The sequence below is a fragment of the Musca domestica genome, unplaced genomic scaffold (genome assembly GCF_030504385.1).
Source record: "Musca domestica strain aabys unplaced genomic scaffold, Musca_domestica.polishedcontigs.V.1.1 7, whole genome shotgun sequence".
NCBI classification, from domain to species: domain Eukaryota; kingdom Metazoa; phylum Arthropoda; class Insecta; order Diptera; family Muscidae; genus Musca; species Musca domestica.
The window spans coordinates 3,038,706-3,064,234 of NW_026712383.1; the positions used below are offsets into that span (position 1 = coordinate 3,038,706).

The 25,529-nt window shown below is 33.5% G+C and overlaps 7 protein-coding genes and 1 pseudogene across 7 annotated transcripts; 4 read left to right on the forward strand and 4 right to left on the reverse strand.

Annotated features, from left to right (window-relative positions):
• The first annotated feature begins 515 nt into the window (after positions 1–515).
• LOC131806119 (histone H4-like) lies at positions 516–922 on the forward strand (annotated as a pseudogene).
• A 1,600-nt stretch (positions 923–2,522) lies between these two features.
• LOC131806229 (histone H2A) lies at positions 2,523–2,897 on the reverse strand. The gene has a single exon (XM_059130187.1). It carries the CDS (start codon positions 2,895–2,897, stop codon positions 2,523–2,525), a length of 375 nt encoding a protein of 124 aa, XP_058986170.1.
• A 272-nt stretch (positions 2,898–3,169) lies between these two features.
• LOC131806230 (histone H2B) lies at positions 3,170–3,544 on the forward strand. Its single transcript, XM_059130188.1, has one exon. It carries the CDS (start codon positions 3,170–3,172, stop codon positions 3,542–3,544), a length of 375 nt encoding a protein of 124 aa, XP_058986171.1.
• Positions 3,545–4,412: 868 nt separating this feature from the next.
• LOC131806231 (histone H1-like) lies at positions 4,413–5,096 on the reverse strand. Its single transcript, XM_059130189.1, has one exon. The coding sequence runs from the start codon at positions 5,094–5,096 to the stop codon at positions 4,413–4,415; it is 684 nt and encodes a 227-aa protein (XP_058986172.1).
• Positions 5,097–6,944: 1,848 nt separating this feature from the next.
• Positions 6,945–7,636, reverse strand: LOC131806117 (histone H3). The gene has a single exon (XM_059130035.1). The coding sequence runs from the start codon at positions 7,417–7,419 to the stop codon at positions 7,009–7,011; it is 411 nt and encodes a 136-aa protein (XP_058986018.1). The 5' UTR covers positions 7,420–7,636; the 3' UTR covers positions 6,945–7,008.
• An 87-nt stretch (positions 7,637–7,723) lies between these two features.
• Positions 7,724–8,171, forward strand: LOC131806118 (histone H4). Its single transcript, XM_059130036.1, has one exon. The coding sequence runs from the start codon at positions 7,788–7,790 to the stop codon at positions 8,097–8,099; it is 312 nt and encodes a 103-aa protein (XP_058986019.1). The 5' UTR covers positions 7,724–7,787; the 3' UTR covers positions 8,100–8,171.
• A 1,565-nt stretch (positions 8,172–9,736) lies between these two features.
• On the reverse strand, positions 9,737–10,111 carry LOC131806232 (histone H2A). Its single transcript, XM_059130190.1, has one exon. It carries the CDS (start codon positions 10,109–10,111, stop codon positions 9,737–9,739), a length of 375 nt encoding a protein of 124 aa, XP_058986173.1.
• A 273-nt stretch (positions 10,112–10,384) lies between these two features.
• On the forward strand, positions 10,385–17,237 carry LOC101895913 (histone H2B). The gene is made up of 2 exons (XM_011295276.3): positions 10,385–10,645; positions 17,103–17,237. The coding sequence occupies exons 1-2, from the start codon at positions 10,385–10,387 to the stop codon at positions 17,235–17,237; spliced, it is 396 nt and encodes a 131-aa protein (XP_011293578.2).
• The last annotated feature ends 8,292 nt before the right edge of the window (positions 17,238–25,529 follow it).

A 25,529-nucleotide genomic window follows, 5' to 3' on the forward strand; every position in this document is an offset into this window, starting at 1 on the left:
TTTGTGCCTTATAATCAGCAAAATTCCAATTTTGCTGCCTTCTATGGGCTTCTCAACTTTTTGAGAGACCCAACCAAATTTTGCCTTATGAAACCACCACCACAGCACAGTAACAGCCACTGCAATCCACCACCACAGCACAGCAAACGCCACTACGACCAACCACCAAACCACAATGAACACCACTATGATTAACCACCAATATACACGAATTAACACTGCCGAAGAGATGTATTTCACGAACTGCACACAAACACGGTTAACACTGTAATAAAGTTGCCATCGCCAAGGAAAACGAGTATTTATAGAAAATTGTGCTCTTAGCATCAACTTTCGGGGTTGATATGTTAGTGAATTCTTACCTATCGGTATACCAAATGTACACGCACACACAAAAGAGAACATACAATACTAACGGCAAATGTACACACACACATATAACTGTACATACTTTACTTGTGCGTTGAATGGTTGGAGAGAGCCTCAAATTTTGTATAAATACAAGCGGACCTGGGTTGAAAAAACATTCGTATTTTGAACGTTAGTGAAGTGATAAGTGAAATAAACTAAAGTGAAAAAATGACTGGTCGTGGTAAAGGTGGTAAAGGCTTGGGAAAAGGTGGCGCTAAACGTCACAGGAAAGTGCTCCGTGATAACATCCAAGGTATTACCAAGCCAGCTATTAGACGTTTGGCTCGTCGTGGCGGTGTAAAACGTATCTCTGGCCTGATTTACGAAGAAACTCGTGGTGTTCTGAAGGTGTTCTTGGAAAACGTTATTCGTGATGCTGTCACCTACACCGAACATGCTAAGCGTAAACCGTCACCGCTATGGATGTCGTATATGCTTTGAAGAGACAAGGCCGTACCTTGTACGGTTTCGGCGGTTAAACAAATTCTTGACGCAATTTGGAGAAATCTTTTTTACAACAAAACAATCGGTCCTTTTCAGGACCACAAATATATCAAAAAAGAGATACTTTCTTGTTGAAAACTATTTTTTAAATTAAAATAAATAAAAAATAAACACTTACCTTAGGAAATATAGGAATTTTATTTTAAAATTTCTAATAATTTTCTTTTTCAGCTTTCTCGTATTTTTTTCTCACAATTCATGAAAAATGTCTAAAAATCAAATAAAGAAAAAATATAAATACTTACTCGTTTCAATTTTCTCCAGAATATTTTCACCGAAAACCTTGTTTTACCGATGTCTCGTATTTTATTCCCGATCATAAACATGCCGTCGGCAACTCACATCGCTAAACACATTTAGTTATTCTTCTTCTTCCTTTTCGTATAATATGAGTATAACATAGCGTCGCTTTATGTATGTATTGGTATTATTTAGTTGATATTACTAAAGAACAACCATGCTGTGGTAGCAAAGGAATTTCATTTTGACTTTTTCAAACATTGTTGAATCTTTCTCAAAATTTAATTTGAAATTGTTGAAAATATTTATTAAATAGATCGTTGATTCATATTATTTTAAAAAATTTCATTAAAAATTTGCAAATTATTCACTAATCATTTCCTTTAAAATTGTATCGAAAATTAAAATCGTTGAATTTTATTTAAAAATTCTTCATTAAATGAATTTTATTTTATTTATGTTCAATTTTCTTATTTAATTTTCAATTAATTTCTATTTAATTTTTCATTAGATTTTTTTTTTAAATCACATTTTCGTTTTATTTAAAATTATTTTATTTATTTCCTTATTATTAATTTAAAATTATTTTATTATTTCCTTATTATTAATTTAAAAATTTGTGATTTCATTTAAAGTATCTTTTATTTTCATAAAATGTATTTATTATTCAAAAATTCTTTAATTTATCTTTAAATATTTTCATTAAATTTGCTTAAATTTTCATTAATATTTGCCTTAATTTTTAAAAATTTTCTTATTTTATTTTAATTTAATTATTAATTTACGTTATTTTATTTTTCTTTGTAATTATTTTCATTAATTTTCATTTTACTATGTTACTTTTGTTCTATTTTTTGTGTTTAAAATTTTCCATAGCACCACAATGCGCTTTTATTTTCATGTATGCGTCGATTTATTTCCACCAAAACACTACTTTGCCGCCAAAATTCCCTTGCAAATCATCTACTTTATGCCTTTTCCCCAAAGAATGCGCCGGGGTACGATTTTTTCACATAAAATTACTGCGAAGCCACCACCAACTGCCACATGCTTCTTCTTCATGTTATACATACTCATTTGGTGACGCCACGATCTCTCCTCTCTCGCTCGCTCTATTCCTGAAATCATAAGAGACAACAACAACGACAACACAAATATGCAACTGACAACGAAAAACAGTTATTCTGCCAACGTCTCTCATTATTGAGAATTTTTATTTTTTCATACAAATGTAGCTTGACGCAATTTTCTTTCTCTTTTCAAATATTTTTTGTCGTCCTGAAAAGGACGGATTGGTTGATTTTTCTATGGAATCATACGATGGTCTGTATTCTTCTTCTTCATTCCATAATACCTTTCGAGATAATTTAGGCTTTCTTTTCGGTCTTCTTGGGCAAGAGAACAGCTTGGATGTTTGGCAATACACCACCTTGGGCAATGGTAACGCCAGACAGCAATTTGTTCAATTCTTCGTCGTTACGGATGGCCAATTGCAAGTGACGGGGAATGATACGAGTCTTCTTGTTGTCACGGGCAGCATTGCCAGCCAATTCCAAGACTTCAGCAGCCAAATATTCCATGACAGCGGCTAAATAGACGGGAGCACCGGCACCAACACGCTCAGCATAGTTGCCTTTGCGCAACAGACGATGGATACGACCGACGGGGAATTGAAGACCAGCACGATTGGAACGGGACTTTGCCTTTCCCTTAACTTTGCCACCTTTACCACGACCAGACATTTTCACTTTATTTTAGTTTTAAACACTTCACTTAAGCACTGAAAAACACAAATGATAAAAATTTTCGCCCCGAAACGTGCTATTTATACTTTTCTCACACACACATTACTTCAATAATGGGGTGGTTTGCCTTGTGTGTGCCTACTAGCTGTGACTACCTGAAATTCTTGTCGACTACAATCTACAAATTCTGTATAGCTGGCCGTTTTGGTTATCATTTGTGAACAGTGTTAAAAGTGTTTGTGTGATTCAAAAAAAAATAATAAGTGAAAATGCCTCCTAAAACCAGTGGTAAAGCAGCAAAGAAGGCCGGCAAAGCCCAAAAGAACATTACCAAGGGCGATAAGTCGAAGAGACGTACCAAGCGTAAGGAGAGTTACGCTATCTACATTTACAAAGTGTTGAAGCAAGTCCATCCCGACACCGGTATCTCCTCCAAGGCCATGAGCATCATGAACAGTTTCGTCAACGATATCTTCGAACGTATTGCCGCCGAAGCCTCTCGTTTGGCCCACTACAACAAGCGCTCGACCATCACCAGTCGGGAAATCCAGACCGCCGTCCGTCTATTGTTGCCCGGTGAATTGGCTAAGCACGCCGTCAGTGAAGGTACCAAGGCTGTTACTAAATACACCAGCTCCAAGTAAATGTCTTGATATTTTTCATTTTCATGCGTCGAAATACTACCTTAAAAGGCCCTTTTCAGGGCCACAAAAAACATTTCAAAAGAGATCATATTTTTGTTGAAACTACAATTTATCATTATTTAGTAATAAACGAATAAAATTCCATAGGAAATATATTTTTCTCTATACAATGATTTTTCCATACATTTAGCTAACTCGCATATGTGCCTATGTTTAACCTTTGCTTGCTTGCTTGTGCGATATGCTAAAACAGCCATCGTCGTCGTATATGTGTGCGTGTGTTAGTGGTGATTTGCCTTGCCGTCGTTGATCAACATCGAATGGGCATCATGTATGTGTGAGCATTTTGATACAGCACAACGGCAAAGCAACGAAATATAAGGCTGAGGCAGAAATGTTCAATGGAAAAAATGTATTGATGGAAAATGTAAATATTTTGCCAAAATGTCATTTTTGGATGAAATTCATGAAATTTAACAGAGAATATGAAAATGACAAATTTTTCAAAATTAAGTAGAAATTATAAAATTGACCAAATTATGGGGATTTTCGAGAATTATGACCTGTGGGTAATTAGGAAAAATTTTAAATATTTTATTATCTTTTATGACCTGGGTTAAAAAATAATCCAGTGGCGTCCACGATTATATTGGCTCAATAAAATTACCTAATAAGAACAGTAATTAGCGAAAGTAATTTTTTCAAACACGTGTACAATTTTTTTTTAGGTAACAAATATATACGATAACTGTTGAAAATAAATATTTTTCTCTTTTTTAATTTAATTTGTAGCCCTGAAAAGGGCTGTTAGATAGTATGTTTTCGAATATCGAAAATATTGTGGAAAAAGTAATCTTTCTGGGAAAAATTACTTCTTGGCGGCGGTTTTCTTAGCAGCTGGCTTCTTTGCTGCTGCGGCCTTTTTGGGCTTAGCAGCTGCAGTTTTTGCCTTGGGTGCCTTTGGTTTAGTGGCAGATGCTTTGGCGGCGGTCTTTGCTGGTTTAGCTTTAACTGTACCGGTTTTCTTGGCAGCCTTTGCCTTTGTTTTGTCGGCCTTCTTCTTTTCAGCGGTCTTCTTGGCGGCAGAGGGTTTTTTGGCAGCTGCCTTCTTCTCACCAGCGGCCTTTTTAGGGGCGGCAGCCTTCTTCTTTTTGTCACCAGCGGCTGGGGCCTTCTTCTTCTTTTCAGCAGTCTTGGCTTTGGGTTCCTTAGAGGCCGAAGCAGACAATTTGAATGAACCAGAAGCACCCTTACCTTTAGTTTGGATCAATTTTCCACTGGCAACGGCACCTTTCAAGTACTTCTTGATGAAGGGGGCCAATTTTTGGGCATCTACTTTGTAGGTGCTGGCCAAGTATTTCTTGATGGCGGGCAATGATGAACCTCCACGTTCCTTCAGGGTCTTGATGGCGGCATCAACCATTTGCTGGGTTGGAGGGTGGGTAGGGGCAGCTGATGGCTTCTTTGCTTTGGCAGCGGCTTTTTTTGGTGCCTTTTTCTCAACAGCGGCAACTGGGGAGGCGGTGGCTTCAACAACGGCGGCGTCAGACATGGTTATTCACTGTTTGGTTTATATTTCACTGTTAACACAAATACACTCACAAATTTATGTGTACTATTATTTTTGTTAGCGGCGAGCTAAAGTGTAGGTACATCGAAAAGATGAGATGTGCATAGTAGTCAATTGGTAAATTTTTCGAAAGATTGTGTGGAAGCGTGTTTAATTTTTTACAAAAGTTTTCGGAGAAATTAAATTTTCCTGAAGAAGCTTTGATAATTTTCACTAAAAATGTTTTATACCTTTAAAGTATAGATTTCAGGCTATGTTTTAAAGAAAGTTTGGTGTAATTATCACTTGCCGTTTGTGAATTATAAACGTTTAACTTGGCAGATTATAAAAATGTAATCACAAATTTCCAACTAAAATTTAAAAAAATCGAATTTTTTATGAAAAATTAATTGAAAATTCTTTTTGAAAATGTAGCCTGATATGTTTACTTTAGGATCAAAGAAAAATATCGATGAAATTTCATATTTTACTATGTGAAAAAATTGAAATTATTATGTGGTCTATGACAGCAGAAATCCTCTTGTTGGCATAATTTCAATGAAGAAAAGTTTTTCTTGAAATAAATTTGAAAGCTCAAATCTTAATAAGTTTTATAAAAATTTCTTAAAAAACATTTCAGAATTTGTATATTTACATCAAAATATAACATTATTCACAAAAAGTCATAATTTACGGGGAAAAGTTACAAAATCCCCAGAATACTTCATACTACCAATGTACAGGCATTCACTGACAAACGGCTATGTATTTTCATTTTGCAATATTTTTTATGAAATTTAACATAATTTGTTCTAAAATTGTTTAAAAATAGTAGTAGAAGCCATTTTCTACGTTATTTTGTCAAATTTTTGTTAATTTTATGAAAAAATATTCCCAAAAAGAAATTCCTCTTTACAGCCAAATATCACCTAGAACACTTGAAAATGTCATGAAATTAATTGCGTTTTACAAAATTGTTTTTCGATCAACTTCAAAGGTAAATATTATTGTCATTTCTTTTTATAATACTTTTAATTATATTTTACATCAAAATTCTCAACAAATCAATTATTTTCTTCTTAAATTTTTAAAAAATAATAAATTATTACCAATTTTTCTAAATACATCCTGCAAAAATAATTTTGTAATTCCTTACGGAGAAATTCATATTCAAATGTCTTAAAATGCGTATAAAACATTTAAAAATTTTGCTGAAAAGGAATAAAACATATTTCATACATCATTCCTGAAAAAAATAAATAGGAGGGACAACATTTTAGCTGGAAATTTTTAAAATGCACATGAAATAATTCGTAGAAATTGAAGGCAGAGAATTTTTCCCGTTAAATTGAATAGTCCACAAAAGAAAAAAAATGATCGAAGGGGAATAAAATGAGAGAAATAGACAAATTTCGCGCCAAAAATCATAAAGAGAGCAATTTTTTGTTTAACGGGAAAAGGAAAAAAAATGGACAAAAAAAAATCCCGTTAGCAAAATGTATGTGGTGGTTGTTTTTATGAGTCATAGCATTTTTTTCGAAGAGGGAGTACAAAAATGATAATAATTTTGCAAATTAAAGGAAAATATCAAAATGGATAATTCAAAAAATTCAAATAAAATTAAAAAAATAAAATATTCGATCAAAATAAAATAAAAAATTAAATAAAAAAATAAAGTGTCGAAAAATCATCAACGAAAAAAAAAAAAAAAACAACATCAAAAAATATATCTTTATTTTAAAAATGTTAATTGTTGAAAAAGTAATCATAGCCCTAAATTATTTTTATTTATTTCAAAAAAAATACTAAAAATTGTAGATTGAGTGAAAAAATATCTCTTTTTATAAAATATTTGTGGTCCTGAAAAGGACCGATTGTTTTGTTGTAAAATTGTTGCTTTTAAAACGTCAAGAATTTAAGCACGTTCTCCACGAATACGTCTGGCCAATTGGATATCCTTAGGCATGATGGTGACACGCTTAGCATGGATGGCGCACAAGTTAGTATCTTCGAAAAGACCAACCAAGTAGGCTTCACTGGCTTCTTGCAAGGCCATAACAGCAGAGCTCTGGAAACGCAAGTCAGTTTTGAAATCTTGAGCGATTTCACGAACCAAACGTTGGAAGGGCAATTTGCGGATCAACAATTCAGTACTCTTCTGGTAACGACGGATTTCACGCAAAGCAACTGTACCAGGACGGAAACGATGAGGCTTCTTAACACCGCCGGTGGCTGGGGCACTCTTACGGGCAGCTTTGGTAGCTAGTTGTTTACGGGGAGCCTTTCCACCGGTCGATTTACGGGCAGTTTGCTTAGTACGAGCCATTTTTCACTTGAATTTTTTCACTTCACTAGAGATATGCACACAAACACGGTTAACACTGTAATAAAGTTGCCATCGCCAAGAAAACGAGTATTTATAGAAAATTGTGCTCTTAGCATCAACTTTCGGGGTTGATATGTTAGTGAATTCTTACCTATCGGTATACCAAATGTACACGCACACACAAAAGAGAACATACAATACTAACGGCAAATGTACACACACACATATAACTGTACATACTTTACTTGTGCGTTGAATGGTTGGAGAGAGCCTCAAATTTTGTATAAATACAAGCGGACCTGGGTTGAAAAAACATTCGTATTTTGAACGTTAGTGAAGTGATAAGTGAAATAAACTAAAGTGAAAAAATGACTGGTCGTGGTAAAGGTGGTAAAGGCTTGGGAAAAGGTGGCGCTAAACGTCACAGGAAAGTGCTCCGTGATAACATCCAAGGTATTACCAAGCCAGCTATTAGACGTTTGGCTCGTCGTGGCGGTGTAAAACGTATCTCTGGCCTGATTTACGAAGAAACTCGTGGTGTTCTGAAGGTGTTCTTGGAAAACGTTATTCGTGATGCTGTCACCTACACCGAACATGCTAAGCGTAAAACCGTCACCGCTATGGATGTCGTATATGCTTTGAAGAGACAAGGCCGTACCTTGTACGGTTTCGGCGGTTAAACAAATTCTTGACGCAATTTGGAGAAATCTTTTTTTACAACAAAACAATCGGTCCTTTTCAGGACCACAAAATATATCAAAAAAGAGATACTTTCTTGTTGAAAACTATTTTTTAAATTAAAATAAATAAAAAATAAACACTTACCTTAGGAAATATAGGAATTTTATTTTAAAATTTCTAATAATTTTCTTTTTCAGCTTTCTCGTATTTTTTTCTCACAATTCATGAAAAATGTCTAAAAATCAAATAAAGAAAAAATATAAATACTTACTCGTTTCAATTTTCTCCAGAATATTTTCACCGAAAACCTTGTTTTACCGATGTCTCGTATTTTATTCCCGATCATAAACATGCCGTCGGCAACTCACATCGCTAAACACATTTAGTTATTCTTCTTCTTCCTTTTCGTATAATATGAGTATAACATAGCGTCGCTTTATGTATGTATTGGTATTATTTAGTTGATATTACTAAAGAACAACCATGCTGTGGTAGCAAAGGAATTTCATTTTGACTTTTTCAAACATTGTTGAATCTTTCTCAAAATTTAATTTGAAATTGTTGAAAATATTTATTAAATAGATCGTTGATTCATATTATTTTAAAAAATTTCATTAAAAATTTGCAAATTATTCACTAATCATTTCCTTTAAAATTGTATCGAAAATTAAAATCGTTGAATTTTATTTAAAAATTCTTCATTAAATGAATTTTATTTTATTTATGTTCAATTTTCTTATTTAATTTTCAATTAATTTCTATTTAATTTTTCATTAGATTTTTTTTTTTAAATCACATTTTCGTTTTATTTAAAATTATTTTATTTATTTCCTTATTATTAATTTAAAATTATTTTATTTATTTCCTTATTATTAATTTAAAAATTTGTGATTTCATTTAAAGTATCTTTTATTTTCATAAAATGTATTTATTATTCAAAAATTCTTTAATTTATCTTTAAATATTTTCATTAAAATTTGCTTAAATTTTCATTAATATTTGCCTTAATTTTTAAAAATTTTCTTATTTTATTTTAATTTAATTATTAATTTACGTTATTTTATTTTTCTTTGTAATTATTTTCATTAATTTTCATTTTACTATGTTACTTTTGTTCTATTTTTTGTGTTTAAAATTTTCCATAGCACCACAATGCGCTTTTATTTTCATGTATGCGTCGATTTATTTCCACCAAAACACTACTTTGCCGCCAAAATTCCCTTGCAAATCATCTACTTTATGCCTTTTCCCCAAAGAATGCGCCGGGGTACGATTTTTTCACATAAAATTACTGCGAAGCCACCACCAACTGCCACATGCTTCTTCTTCATGTTATACATACTCATTTGGTGACGCCACGATCTCTCCTCTCTCGCTCGCTCTATTCCTGAAATCATAAGAGACAACAACAACGACAACACAAATATGCAACTGACAACGAAAAACAGTTATTCTGCCAACGTCTCTCATTATTGAGAATTTTTATTTTTTCATACAAATGTAGCTTGACGCAATTTTCTTTCTCTTTTCAAATATTTTTTGTCGTCCTGAAAAGGACGGATTGGTTGATTTTTCTATGGAATCATACGATGGTCTGTATTCTTCTTCTTCATTCCATAATACCTTTCGAGATAATTTAGGCTTTCTTTTCGGTCTTCTTGGGCAAGAGAACAGCTTGGATGTTTGGCAATACACCACCTTGGGCAATGGTAACGCCAGACAGCAATTTGTTCAATTCTTCGTCGTTACGGATGGCCAATTGCAAGTGACGGGGAATGATACGAGTCTTCTTGTTGTCACGGGCAGCATTGCCAGCCAATTCCAAGACTTCAGCAGCCAAATATTCCATGACAGCGGCTAAATAGACGGGAGCACCGGCACCAACACGCTCAGCATAGTTGCCTTTGCGCAACAGACGATGGATACGACCGACGGGGAATTGAAGACCAGCACGATTGGAACGGGACTTTGCCTTTCCCTTAACTTTGCCACCTTTACCACGACCAGACATTTTCACTTTATTTTAGTTTTAAACACTTCACTTAAGCACTGAAAAACACAAATGATAAAAATTTTCGCCCCGAAACGTGCTATTTATACTTTTCTCACACACACATTACTTCAATAATGGGGTGGTTTGCCTTGTGTGTGCCTACTAGCTGTGACTACCTGAAATTCTTGTCGACTACAATCTACAAATTCTGTATAGCTGGCCGTTTTGGTTATCATTTGTGAACAGTGTTAAAAGTGTTTGTGTGATTCAAAAAAAAAATAATAAGTGAAAATGCCTCCTAAAACCAGTGGTAAAGCAGCAAAGAAGGCCGGCAAAGCCCAAAAGAACATTACCAAGGGCGATAAGTCGAAGAGACGTACCAAGCGTAAGGAGAGTTACGCTATCTACATTTACAAAGTGTTGAAGCAAGTCCATCCCGACACCGGTATCTCCTCCAAGGCCATGAGCATCATGAACAGTTTCGTCAACGATATCTTCGAACGTATTGCCGCCGAAGCCTCTCGTTTGGCCCACTACAACAAGCGCTCGAAGGCTGCTTGGAAAAAGCTCATTTATTGTTTTAAAAAGCTTTTAGATGTGTTTGGTTGTGGTCCTCGCTCAATGGTGGTGGAAGTTGCTAATATTCACCATTGTGGTGGGTTGCGTTCAATGTGAACTTGTGTTGAAGCTTTGTTATGCAGGTATAAATGCTTTGTTTTCTATTTTTTCTATTTTACTCACCACACTGTTTTACGTGGTGAGCTTGATGACAGCTTTGCACTTGATAATTCAACTCTTTGGTGATTGTCTTGGATACAACAGGTGAAATGCTTTGTATGTACAAAAGCTTTAAATAGATGTTAGTTTGAAAATCACTTGTGCGAATGCGATTACATGTAGGCATGAAGGAACTTTAGCATGTAATTATTAGAAGCGCCATCTGTTTTCTAATTTACGATATTAATTTGTCGTATATTATAACAGAATGGCTTAGCTTTTTCAAACTAAGGCTTTGATGTGGGAAACTTTTACAGGTTATGTGAGGCACCATCTATATTCTGATTTGGGTATTATTTGATGTATATTATAACAGAATTACACAAACTTTTTCGAACACTTATGGTATAACAGAATTCTCTACCTGTTTCGAACACTTAAGGGTTTACAAAAACAGGATCGTCAAAAAGTAAACAACAAGTAGGCAAATTAATTATGAAAATAATATTAAAGTTAAATATTGTTGTTGCTAATTTAAATGTACAGGTGTTATTTTCAACTGGCCGAAATATGTGATCGTTGTGATGCATTAAATGCATCGCTTACACAATGAAAAATTGTTTGGTGTGGAAATGTTTAAGATTTCAAATCAAAGTAATGTACTTTGCCAACGAAATTCGTAGTCAGGTGACGTAAATGTGACTGCTTTATACAACTTCCAAATGATCATATATTATGATGATATATTATACCTGCTCCATGTTTTGTGTGTAAGCGACCTTAGTATGATTAATACGATTTCTTTAACTTACCTGTTCTTCAGATTGTGATTGGTTCAACAGGTAGCGGGGTTGCTTGCAGGTCATATCAATAACGCACGAAGATATAGTTCTCAGGTATAGAAATAGTTTTCTGGTATATAACTTTTATATTTTACATTTTACTTTACATTTATACATTTTCGAAAGACACAGCAATCGAAACTCTATTGAATGGAAAATTTGTCGTTTTCATGCAACCACAGTCGAATAGAGGCTATAAACTTATAATATTTCCTTTGCAAATCTCATTTCATCGTGATAAAATAGGTCGTAAGTTGTTAATTTCATTAACGTAGAAATCTAATTTCATAATTCGGACAAAAGGTTTAACAATTTTTATAAAAAGGGTTATATGAAATAGATTTTAATGTTCAACATTTATTTCTTCTTCGGTAAAATTAGTTTTTGATTTAGAACAAAAATGTTTCTGTGCCACACGTTAAGCGTTAAAGTCATATGTAGTAATGTGTAGGCATGGAAGAATTAGACACGTACGTCCTTTTGAAATAGTGACAGGAAAAGTTCACAAAAATACTATTGAGATGAACCTAATATATATTCCAACAGAATGCTTTAGACAGCGAAATGTTGAAATATTTCCTCAAACGTTATAAGGGAACGTATGGAAATCGTGTGCAAAAGAATGCATTGCACTGTTTTTCTAAGGCTATCGATAATAAAACGAAAGAAGGCAATCACCCGAACTTGACTTAAATTGGGGTTATCTAAACTCATAGATTTCTTGCGACTAGCTTTATATATATATCATACAAAATGAAACAGTATTTTCACAACAAATTTTATAATCAATGAAACAGTATTTTCACAACAAATTTTATAATCAATAAGGAACTAATGCCAAAATTAACAAAAACATTTCTAAAAACAAGTAATAAGTAATCTACAACACTACAATATGTTAAAATCTATTTTGAAAGATTTCGTTTTTGAAATGATGTCATGTGAAATGATGAATGTGACATACAAATTTGAGTCAAAACCCACTTTTTGGAAGAATGTTTCCGTTTTTTTTTTCTCAAATTGTCGATTCAAGTCATCATTCGAGTAAAACCCAAAACAGATTCCTTTAAATTTAGCAGCGAGAAGCCCATCGTTTGCCTTATATAAGCAGCGCAAAAACTACACATTTTTAAGCCTCAAAGTCTTTACACAAATGTTAAATTACAATATTACCAAGAAGCAGTTACCCAACATACCAAAGATAAATTAAACGACCATCAGTTTGAGAACAACATTACACCAATAGTTTATAATAACAACTAACGATGCTTATGAATATTTATTGTGCACAAATTTTTCTCACGTGAGTCCTTCGTTGATAAATTATTTTTCATTTTTTTTTTCAATTGTAAAATTGTCAGAAAAAAGTTTCCTCTTTTAGTAAAAGGAAAAATCACGAGAAATTGTCACACATTTCCGGACCGATTTTTTAAAAAAAAATGATGAATTTATTGAGAATATGTTGTATTTATAAAATCCAATCTCATTTCAAACTGGACACATGAAAAAAATTGCAGGATTTCAAGAGTAATATTTTTTAAAGAGATGCAGAATCTCAAATAAGGGAAACGAAAGAAACAAAGGCAAATGGGATGACCATGAACATCATCATACACTATTACAACAATAAGCTTCTATAAAATTAAGCTTATTGTACAATAGCAAGTATAAACCAATTTATGAGGAATAAAATTTCGATTACTCTTTATTAAACACTCATTTCGTAACACATTCTCAAGTTTTTTTATAATATTATTCTCAAGCCATTTTGGTATGTTGGGTGTTCATACTGTTTATATCACAAGTAAAAATTTATTAAAATTGTAAAGTACAGTATAAAATCTAAAATTAGGAAAAATCAACATATTGGTACTTACTTATTTTACATTTTCCACATAAACAGCAGCGTCCGTAAATTGTATTGTAAATTTAGCATTAAATGTGGCACTGACTACACATATCCGTCTCTTCGTATATAGACTATCTTCGCAACCTGTGAAAAATGAAAATAATTAGTATAAGAATAGCAATAACCTTATTATTTGCGCACTATTAAGACAATTTAATAGCTGCGCAATATTATTGATATTTTAAAAGACATTTGCAGGTATTATGTTATAAAATTCGAAATGGAATTATGTTATAAAATTCGAATAGTACAAATAAAAAGTGCACAGTCTTATCAATATTAACTTTTCCTTTCGTTACATAAAATTCGACGTTTTTGACCACACAAGTAAAACTCATGCTACCGAAATACGTCGAACGAAATATCAAAGTTGAAAATTTTCAACATTGACAATTGAACAAATATTTTTTTAGTCGAAAATAAAACCTAATAACACAAAGCTGAGAATGTTTATAAATAGCAATTTTTACAACGTTAATTGTTGGTAGTTTTAAAGATATGGACCTGGCGAAAAGTGGTTCCATTATGGATTTGTTATATTATAGCGCCAAAAATTTTGCTACGAAATTCTGCGTTACATCAAATTCAAGTAGTGTTGATAATGCAAATGATTTTTTTCTTAGAGTATTATAAAGTACCTACTAAATGTATGGGGGTTATACGATATCGTGGACCTATATACACAATACTCTTCCAGGGGAAAATGTACTCAGAAGGAACTCCTTGTGTGGATTTTCAGTCAATTTCATTGAAATTTTTCGCTACAATCATCAAAATACCGAAAATGGGGGGTATCGTTGTATGGGGGCTATATGATATCGTGGACCGATATAGTCCATCTTGACCTGCCTGCAGACAAAAGACTGACCTGCGCAAAATTTTAGCTTCCTATCTTTATTTGTTTTGACTGTAGCGTGATTACAACAGACTGAAAGACAGACATACTACGGACAGATGGACGACGGAAGCACCCTCAACTACGTCTGGATAGAAACCCCACACGCATACATTGAAAAAATTATCATAGATGAACATTAAGCTAACAATGCGTCACTGTAATATAAAAGACAATGAAGCTGCGATCGAATTGGTGTGCTGATGATTTCGTAAGCGATTTTATAATCAAAAATCAGTACAGAAAGTCTTAAAGTCGGGCGGGGCCGACTTTATGATACCCTACACCACTTTGCTAATTTAGGAGAGCTCCACATAACAATTAAAAGTTTTTATGGGAGAATTCAATCATACACGCTATCATTATAATTATAATTTAAAGTTCAAAGGACTAAATATGCCGAAGCATTTGTATCTTTTAAATTCGTACTTCTATTGGCCATTTGGTACACAATAAAAGGTAAATCGGCCGAAGTTATATATGGGAGCTATATCCAAATCTGAACCGATCTCGATAAAATTAAGCAAATTTATTTCTGAGCTGTATTTGATACATTCCCCAAATATTGTTGTTACGGAGTGCATATTACGGCTGCGGAGGACAAAATAACAAATCGGATGAATAATATATATATAGGGGAGCTTTAGCTATATCTGAACCGATTTCGATCAAATTTGGCATACTTATTTTCAGACCTAATTTGGTTGTATATGCAAAATTCCATACTATTCGGGCTGATATTACACGTTTGGTGCACCATAAAAAGCAAATCGGACGCAGATATATATGGGAGCTATATCTAAATTTTGACCGATTATCTCCAATTTCAATAGGGTTCGTTCTTGGCCCATACAAATGATTTGTGCAAAATTTCATCTGGATAGGGCAAATGCGAACTGTACTTTGTTTACAAAAATACATGGACGGACGGACGGACATGCATAAATCGATTCAGAATGTGATTCTATGCAGATCATCAAAAGGAACTATGGGATAGACCTTTTGCCTGTTACCCTGACCAACTTGGTGTAGGGTATAAATATGTAAAAGTAACATCAAATTAACCTTAATTTAAATAAAACCTTAATTCAAAGGAATGTTACGAAAATTAATACAGAATCGCAAATATATAAAAGTGGAAAAGTGATAGGGACAAGTGAGCAGCTGTTGGAAATACTACAGGAACCATTCTGTAACCTTTGGAAATCATTTCCAGCAATAAGACTTCTTTTTTTGGCAGAAATTGCAAGAAATATTAAAACGTACGATACAAACAATATAAATTGTTTTCAATTTCTAAGTTTTTGCTATTCGAATATTTTCTTTTAGGTTATTCTAAAACAAATGAAACTGTACTACAAAAGATGTGTGATGCCAACAACAATGGAATAGCACAACATAAACAGGGAAGTTCATGACCAGCAGATGTTTAACATAAAATAAAATTTTTGTATTTGAACAATGTTTTCTACAGAAGGATTGTGCTGTACAAAGGACTGTGAAACAACCCTTATTTTGGCTATTTATAAAAAAACCAGTTGCATATTACGTACACCAAAGGCAATTTAACGACAGCTGCAATATAGCGTTACTCAACCCTTATTTCATATTTCTATCTGGGATTATGAAAAACGTCAAAGCGTATGTACTACATGTAGTGCTGGTTTATTTATGTACTGCATTCCTACAGTATGCTAAAAGTACGCGCCATTTTTTAAATTCCATTGTAAGAGACTAAACAAAAGTAAATGATATGCCTTCTGGCAAAGAGTATTTTTGGCGAGAATGAAACGTTGGTATGTTTCGTTACGAATCAATAGGTAAGCATAATCCTTGACTTGAAATAGTCACTAGTAATACAGACATTGAGGTAACAATCAAGCACCGTACTTTAGATGTATATGTGGATTTTAATGCTCACCAAGAGTTGTAGCGCTAAGTCCAAGACCAGAGAGTAAAGCGATGGTAGAGCAAATAATTGCTAAAGGTTGTAAAAAAAGAGAGGGTGCTTGCCACAGTTCGCCAGACCATCGACGTAGCCAGAAATGGATTCGAAATTACTACCACGGAGGCCTAAACGGTAAAAAGTAATAATTTCAAGCAAACTGCTTAAAATTATCTACAAATTTATGCTTTCGGTGGGCTAGAAATATTCATCGAATTATATAACTATTTTCAGTCCATTTTTTTTATCATACAGCGAAACATAAGGAAGCCCACAGCGCCCATAACTTATAAAGGGTGTCGCAACTAGAACACAGCAATTATGCTCCAAAAGAATCAACTGCAAACAGATTAATGGATACATTTGCCGAAACTGATTTGGAGTGATGTAAAGATAACAATCAATCAATCGATCACTTCAATCGACCGAAAATATTACAGCTGTACGTGATGATGTCGCTCAAACTCCATTCAATTCAATTCGTCACCGAGCTAAGCAAATTGGTGTCACCAAATTGTGACGAAAGGTTTTCATCTTCATTTATAAAAAGTTTAATTGACTCATTAACTTAAGCCAGCTGAACATGGGCAGCGAAGGCAGTTCCCTAATTTGGTATTGGAGAGACATGAAAATGTTAATTTTGACGACAAAATTAGTTTCAGTGTCGAGTCCCATTTCCATCATGATGTTTTCGTCAATAGGCAGAATTGTTGCATCCTCGAGTGATTCGCGAGAAACAAATGCCTCCTCAACGTGCCACAGTTAGATCTGGTTTTTGGGCTGGAGGAAACGCCAGAAATGCCCGTTTTGATCGTGGCGATGCTTTACACGAATAAGCCGACAACAACTCAAGTCTTATCAAAGTAAATTGCACACTGCATTTATGAAAACTGGTCTTTGAAAAGTTAATTAAAATATCCATCTGACACCATCTGCATAATATATTGATTCATACATAACATCATTCTGATACACGCCCTATTAACCGCTAAATCTCCGAAGGCGAGAATGTAAATGGATGATGTTACACATGTCCGAACAGAATATTCATCAGAATATTGAAGCAACTAAATGAGCCGGGCGTAGAATACTCAGCACAAATCGTTCGTAAGGCCTAAAACATGTATACAATTGTGCTTGTGAATAAAACCCGTCAATTTATCTATATATCAGCAACACTGTACCCCAACAGCATTACTAGAGGGAAAACCAGACCATGCTTTTAAGGAACCGCCCTTGAATCATTGACACTGTTTTTCATACCAAACGGTTCGAGACCGTCGAAAACATTATACAAAAATCCAAATAGCATAGCCCTTTAGAGTAATACTATGAGTTTCCCAAATCGGCTACGTTTACCATATGGCATGGATGATTTAGTTATGCATTGTACAATCGTGGTGATCGAGTTATTTCGTTGTGGATAAGCAGTCCCTTTCGATACGAGCGACATGAAAATCGAACACTTAAAGATAACATTCGACTGATTCTTAAGTCCGCAACTATTTGCGTCAAATTGGAAAGTAGAATAATCATAGAAAAAAGTGAGCTGTGTCATTCTGTATACGAACCGGAGATTGAAATTTCCCCGTGAGCAAGGCTATAATAAAATTATTTGACGGAAGTAGAAACCGGCTCAATCTTTGACAATAAAGGAAGACATGTGTCTGAACTTGCTCCTTGTGTGACGTTATTAAATAGACATTGGTTACATTGATTACAGGAAATATGATATGGGAGCCGAAAAAACATTTCCCCGTGTGGCAGCCTATAACAAAATTATTCCGGCGAATAGTGAAGCCTGCTCATTGCAAACTAAAGCCAACAACAGTCGGCGTACAGTAAATGTGACAATGTACAGTAAATGTGACACTAAAACTGAAATCTTGAAATACATTGTAATGTGTGAAGCCAAAACAAGGTATGCTGGCTTTCGACACAAAGATTTAATATTTTTGTATTCCATCGTATGATAAAGATTGTAAAAATAGAGAATTTTACTAATGGTTAATTATTAATTTCGAATAATTTTATACGTTTTTCTACATATATGTTATGAAAAAAAAAAAAACAAATTATGGGTACTTACTTGCTTTACAAATCCAAATAAGTAGTCACATCTTTCAACGGGCGATATAAACAATTAGATTCACTGACCACAAATATCCACTTATCGGTGATTATTATCGAATACTTTCATAACCTGAGAAAATATAAAACTAATTAGAGTTTTTCTTCAAATAAAATTTGGTTATTTAAGTACAATCAACAAAATATAGAGACACATTTGAAATAAGGTACAATATCATTAAGATTTTAATAGTTATCTGTGACTTTAAATGCAGGCACTCATACTGGAATTGTGAACGGAATAATACGGGGGGAAATACGAGTTATAACATGCTTCACTGCAATAACTTGCAAATAGTTTTGTCCTCCCAACAATTCCTGTATACCAGTGGATCCAGGAAGGCGACCGTCTTTGAACAAACGGAAATAAATTATGGAACAAGACCTTGTCCGAATTAGATACTTCTTCTTAGCTGCTATGGAGAGTTTCTAAAGTATTAAATCTAAGAACTAAACACATTTCTACCTTATCCCTCAACCATACCTCCTATCATTCTGCACTAGATACATGTAAAATAATAGCTAAGCATTTTGAAAGAAACCATAACCATAGAAATCATCCTAGTAATCCTGTTCCTATACATAAAGTTAATGCCATCTATAAATGCAATCTATAAATAGAAACATTGGTGAAAACAATCTACCGATGGCTTATCAAAAAAATTGGAGAATAGAAAACCCCTGGATTGGACACAACAAATGTTTGAAAATTTATCCAAAAAGGCGAAAAATGTATAAAACAGCTATTTTAAATTCATGCTTATAGAGTTATTGGAAAAGTTAAAAAAATATTCATTACTAAGGCGAAATAAGGCTTTAGATTGCCTTCGTCTTACAGACCACTAAGTTCATAGTAAAAATTAGAATCCAAAAAAAAAAAAAAAAAGAAAATACTGCAATTTATAAAAACGAATCAAATTCTACGGCTCAAGAGATTGGGTTCAAAAAAAAAAAAAAAAAAAAAAAACATAATATAGTTCAACCCTTGTTGGGAATTAAAAAGGTTGTTCTTGAAAAATTAAGAGCTGGACAATAAACAGGAATGGTTCTTTTGGACAAAAAGCTGCTTTTGACTCGAATTTGAATTCCCATTTTTGCTGATTGCACTTCTAGTTTTATATTATACTAGCCAAACATTCATCAGAATATTGAAGCAACTAAATGAGCCGGGAGTAGAATACTTAGCTCAAACCGTTCCCGAGGCATAAAACATGTATACAATTGTGCCTTGTAAATAAAGCCTGTCAATTTATCTATATATCAGCAAGATTGTACCCCAACACGATTACTGGGGGGAACAATTAGACATTCCGTTCATAGAAACGCCCTTGAGTTTTTCATACAAAATTGTTCGAGGACGTCGAAAATATCATAAGGAATTCCGGAAAGCATAGCCCTTTAGAGTAATAAGGCGAGTTTCCCAAGGTGTAGTGGTATCTCCCTTTAGCGGCTACTTTTACCAGATGGTATGGAAGTTTTAGTTATGCTTTGTACAATCATGGTGGTCGAGTTGTTTCGTTGTGGATAAGCAGTCTCTTCGCTACGAGCGACATTCGACTGATTCTTGAGTCTGCATCTATTTGCGTCAAATTTGAAAGTAGTATAATCATAGAAAAATATGAACTGTGTTATTCTGTATACTAGTCGGAGATTGAAATTTGCAGGGTATTATAAAATTAGGCTACGTAGGTAGAAGCCAGCTCATTGCCAAATCAAATCCAACAACAGTCGACGTTCTAACGTACAGTCTCTTTGCTGTAAAACATATACATATGCACAAAATATTTATATTTTCATATGAATATGAGTGCCCAACATCGAAATGTAAAATTTTTATACCCTCAGACATATGGCTATATCATTTTATATATTGCCCCATCGAAATAACGTTTTAGACCCTAGGTCTCTTGAAACTAAATCTGTTTCAGGGCAGTTGTAGTCGATCTAGCGATGCCCGTCCGACCGTCTGTCTGGCTGGTGCGATTTGATCCAAACTTGGTACATCGCAAAATTATTGTCAAACTTAAATCGAGTTCGGAGCAGACCGATATTGAAGGTCCAATCCTTCTAGTACCTCTCCCACCCAAAAAATGTCAACATTTTCAAAGAAAATAGTTTACTGCACAACTGTCGTTTATACACATTTTATATAACACAGAAATGTTTATTAACGTAATTTTTAAGGTTTATCTTATCGTTATCATAACAAAACCTTCTCTTAGCCGCTATTGAGAATCAAAGCCAACATAAAGTAGTAAAGCTAAGAATTTAACACATTCCTACCTTATCCATCGACCATACCTTCTATTATTTTGGACTGGATAAAAGTAAAATAAAAGTTAAAAAGTCTTGTTACCCAAATTCAATCTATAAATAGGAACATTGGTGAAAACAATCTGATAAATAAAGCACAAACACATGGCTTATAAAAAAAATGAAGAATAGAAATCTCCTGGATTGGACGACATTTTCAACAAGTCATTGAATATTTACCCAAAAGGGGCAAAATTGTATAAAACATCTATTTTAAATTCATGCTTATAGAGCTCTTATTTTTCTAGGGTTTGGGAAACAAAATAAGGCTAAGAACAAATAAGGCTTTAGACTGCCCTTCGTCTTATATACCACTAAGTTTATTGTTAAAATTAGAATCCATAATAAAATATAAAATACTGCAATTTATTAAAGCAAATTAAATTCTACCCGCTCAAGAGTTTGGGTTCAAAAGAGAACATAATACATTGAAAAATTAAGAGCTGAACAATCAACTGGAATGGTTCTTTTGGACAAAAAAGCTGCTTTGGACTTGCATTTTAATTCCCATTTTTGCTGATGACACTTCTAGTTTTAGATTATACTAGCTGAACCCGGTGCGCATCGCTACACCTTTCGCTTTTATATGCATTCAAAATTTTATATACAAATATTTTGTGCTTTTAAATAAAAATAAAACAAATTCAAGAATTTAAAAAACCCTATTTGTTATATTGCTTTATTTTTTTCTTCAGGAGCGTAAACAGCCAGCGCCAGTTACAGCTGACCATGAGAAAAGCAAGAACATTCTAATTTTAGTCCGCATGAACTAAGAGTTTCTCTTTGAGATTTATTAATTGTCATAGCAAATGCCATAAGCTTCGCAATTTTATAAAGTTGAATGGCATTTGTGTTGCTATTACTTATACTTCCCCGTAAAATTCGTATTCTCAATTTAATTGGTGTGTAGTGGTGGGACTATGTTCTTTGTTAAATAATATCCGAATCTGAAATGTTTTCATTATAAATTGACAAATACATTTTTAGACCAAATTCAAACACACGTTCCAAATTTCAGTGAAATTTGGCGCACACATTGTATTTGATGCATCAAATACATAAAATCGAACGAAAAATATATGGGAGCTATGTGCACCGATTTCAATGTAATGTAGCAAACTCGTTTTTGTACCAAATTCTGTTACTCATTTTGAACTTCATTGTAATCGGACATACATATAATCGGCCGAAATATATTTGGGAGCTATATCCAAACCTAAACCGATTTCAATATAATTTGGTAAATTAATTTTTGTGGCAAATTCTGTTACACATTTCAAATTTGAAGACTGTATCTATATCCGATCAGTAGATATGTACATACATAATTAAAATTTTTTTGAGGTTCCTCCGATTCTCATTCTATATCTCCAGTTCCAAGTTGAATTTCAAAAAAAATATATATAGCCTATATTACTCAGGCGACGCTATAATTGGAAATTTTCAGGAAAATCTGTTCAGCAGTTTTTGAGTCTATAAATTACAAACAAACTATCAGACCTACAAACATTTTCCTCTTTTATAGATATTGATAATTAACAGAAAATCGGAATTAATTCTTAATGACAAGATAATTCTGTCTAAATCTATCTTTTAACCAATTATGTAACCCGGAATGGTTTTCATCAGCGATATGTTACATTAATAAAATTCAGGTTTTGCAAAACAAGCTTCTTTAATGATTTACAGGTTATAGGGTGTGTACCAGTAGTCAGCACTTTTAGGATTTTCGCGTTTTTAATCGCTCACCATTCTGAGTGGAACTTTTCAATTATTACAAAGTTAATTTATTCAGATCCGAAATTTTGTATAGTTTTTGCAATAATAACTAAAGTTTTAATAACTTTTTATTAAATTTCATAAATTTGTAGTTTTATTAAAACAATGCTTTTGTGCCAGTAGTCGGCACCACTTGCCAATTGTCGGTATGGCATGTTCCAACAGTCGGCATACCAATTTTTTTGTAAGAATAATTAATAATAATAATAAATCAATTCATTAAAATATAATATTTTTGTTTAGTTAAACTAATTCGACGTCTTTATTGTACTTTTCTTAAGAATATGGATTGTTGAGGACCTTCACAAACAAAAATTTAATTTTTATTAGAACAAATCATCTATTCTTAGCGAAATTGTACACAAAGATAGCAGACAATATATTTGAAGTAAACAAAATACATTTAGTTATAATAGTTTCATTTATTTGGGCTTAAAAATAAAAAGTGCCGACTACTGGGACATGCCGAACTTAGGCACACTTACCCTACAGGTTATATTATTTACAGGTTAGAAGGTTATACTCACTAAGAGCGTCCAAATTGGTACAGGATAGATAACCCGTACAGACCAACTATTTTAAGGAAAATGCCGAATTTATAGACCTAAATCTCTTGTATTTATATTTTACATTTTCATTCTTTCACTACTCGAATATCTCAAACAAATCAAAATGGCCTTCAAAGAAAAAACATATGAACATCATAAATATCTGTAAGCAGCAGGAGGATGTTTCTACACAAATTGTACACAACAACACTTAAACTCGTTTTCTCCAAATTAAATCCAGCTGATCAATATACATACAATGAAACAATCGAAAAGGCAGCTGTAAAAATAATGTTGAACTACCCTTACAACATGTGTGTTTCTTCGTGTACGTATGTGCGTATTCATGGCCACACCAAAGCGAAACTATCGACTACAAGAATGCACATAATATTCAAGGGCATAAATATTGTGTTCTGTGTTTTCTTGTTGCGTGGTCAGATTAAATTGTTTCACAGTATTGAGATGGAATATCTATTTCTACATTTTTTCCATGATTATACCCTACACCACTAGGTGGTCAGGGTATTATGTATTTGTGCATTTGTTTGTAACAGGCAAAAGGAAACGAGATAGACCCACAGTTCCTTTTGATGATCTGCATAGAATCACATTCTGAGTCGATTTATGCATGTCCGTCCGTCCGTCTGTCCGTCCGTCCGTCCGTCCGTCTGTCCATGTATTTTTGTAAACAAAGTACAGTTCGCATTTATTGCCCTATCCAGATGAAATTTTGCACAAATCATTTGTTTGGCCCAAGGACGAACCCTATTGAAATTGGAGATAATCGGTAAAAATTTAGATATAGCTCCCATATATATATCTTCGTCCGATTTGCCTTTTATTGTGCACCAAACGTGTAATATCAGCCCGAATAGTATGGAATTTTGCACATACAACAAAATTAGGCCTGAAAATAAGTATGCCAAATTTTATCGAAATCGGTTCAGATTTAGCTATAGCTACCATATATATTGTTCATCCGATTTGTTATTTTTGTCCTCCCCAACCGTAATATGCACTCTGTAACAACAATATTTGGGGAAATATATCAAATGCAGCTCAGAAATACCTTTGCTAAATTTTATCGAGATCGGTTCAGATTTGGATATAGCTCCCATATATAACTTCGTCCGATTTACCATTTATTGTGCACCAAACGTCTAATATTTGTCCAAATGGGATGGAATTTGGCACATACGACCGAATTTAGTCTAGAAGGTAGTGTGCCAAATTTGGTGAAGATCGGTTCAGATATAGTTATAGCTCCCATATATATTGTTCATCCGATTTGTTGTATTTGTTACCCACAGCCGTAATACGCACTCCGTAACAACGATATTCAGGGAAATATATCAAATACAGCTCAGAAATATCTTTGCCAAATTTTATCAAGATCGGTTCAGATTTGGATATAGTTTCCATATATATTTTTATCCGATTTCAAATTAATTTCGCACCAAATGGGCAATACAAGTCCGAATTTAAAAGATACAAATGCTTCGGCATATTTAGTCCTTTGAATTTTAAATTATAATTATAATCATAGCGTGTATGATTGAATTCTCCCATAAAAACTTTTAATTATTAAGTGGAGCTCAACTAAATTAGCAAAGTGGCGTAGGGTATCATAAAATCGGCCCCGCCCGACTTTAGGACTTTCTTTACTGGTTTTATATTGGAAACTTTGGAAGAAATCATGCCAAATAAGATCGTTATTGGTTGCATTGTATTGTTGATCGGCGTACATTTAAATTCGGATATGACTAAGATCTAGCAACCCTTTCCGAATCCGAATCGATTTCCACTAAGTTTAACCGAGGCATTTTTATGTTGTTTGTGGCCTCTCATACCAAAACCATTGTCATGAAGTGTTATAAAGGCTGGAATAAAAATCGGGTAAATATGTTTAAGCTAAAGCTATGTCTATAGCAATATATGAGACGATTTTCATCAATTTTGACACACTAGTTTCTGAGGTAAATTCGTCGTATTTGACATAAGTCATTTTATGTAGGCTTTTATTACACCTTTGGGGTATAATGAACATAAAATTGGGCGAATATTTAACGGAGCTCTGACTTTTGTATCATTGTTTTGGAATTCAATATAAATGAACACACATACAAAAACTATGGATATCTAAACCAATTTTCTACACATTTGACTAACTTAATTCGGTCGAATGTGCCCAAGCCCATCATATTGGTACTGGTGCACAATAAACTTGAAATCGGACAAGGATATTCAAACCTGAACCGATCTTGACAAAGTTTGCCAGAGGCATTTCTAAGATGTTTGTGTACTGCTTTAAAGGGATTAAATATCAAATCGTATTAAAATAAATATTGGAGCTAT

Coding starts and splice junctions, on each gene's coding strand:
- LOC101895913 (XM_011295276.3), top strand. CDS start 10,385: ATGCCTCCTAAAACCAGTGGTAAAGCAGCAAAGAAGGCCGGCAAAGCC. Junction 10,646..17,102: donor ACTACAACAAGCGCTCGAAG/GCTGCTTGGAAA, acceptor TTTCGTCAATAG/GCAGAATTGTTGCATCCTCG.
- LOC131806231 (XM_059130189.1), bottom strand. CDS start 5,096: ATGTCTGACGCCGCCGTTGTTGAAGCCACCGCCTCCCCAGTTGCCGCT.
- LOC131806230 (XM_059130188.1), top strand. CDS start 3,170: ATGCCTCCTAAAACCAGTGGTAAAGCAGCAAAGAAGGCCGGCAAAGCC.
- LOC131806229 (XM_059130187.1), bottom strand. CDS start 2,897: ATGTCTGGTCGTGGTAAAGGTGGCAAAGTTAAGGGAAAGGCAAAGTCC.
- LOC131806118 (XM_059130036.1), top strand. CDS start 7,788: ATGACTGGTCGTGGTAAAGGTGGTAAAGGCTTGGGAAAAGGTGGCGCT.
- LOC131806117 (XM_059130035.1), bottom strand. CDS start 7,419: ATGGCTCGTACTAAGCAAACTGCCCGTAAATCGACCGGTGGAAAGGCT.
- LOC131806232 (XM_059130190.1), bottom strand. CDS start 10,111: ATGTCTGGTCGTGGTAAAGGTGGCAAAGTTAAGGGAAAGGCAAAGTCC.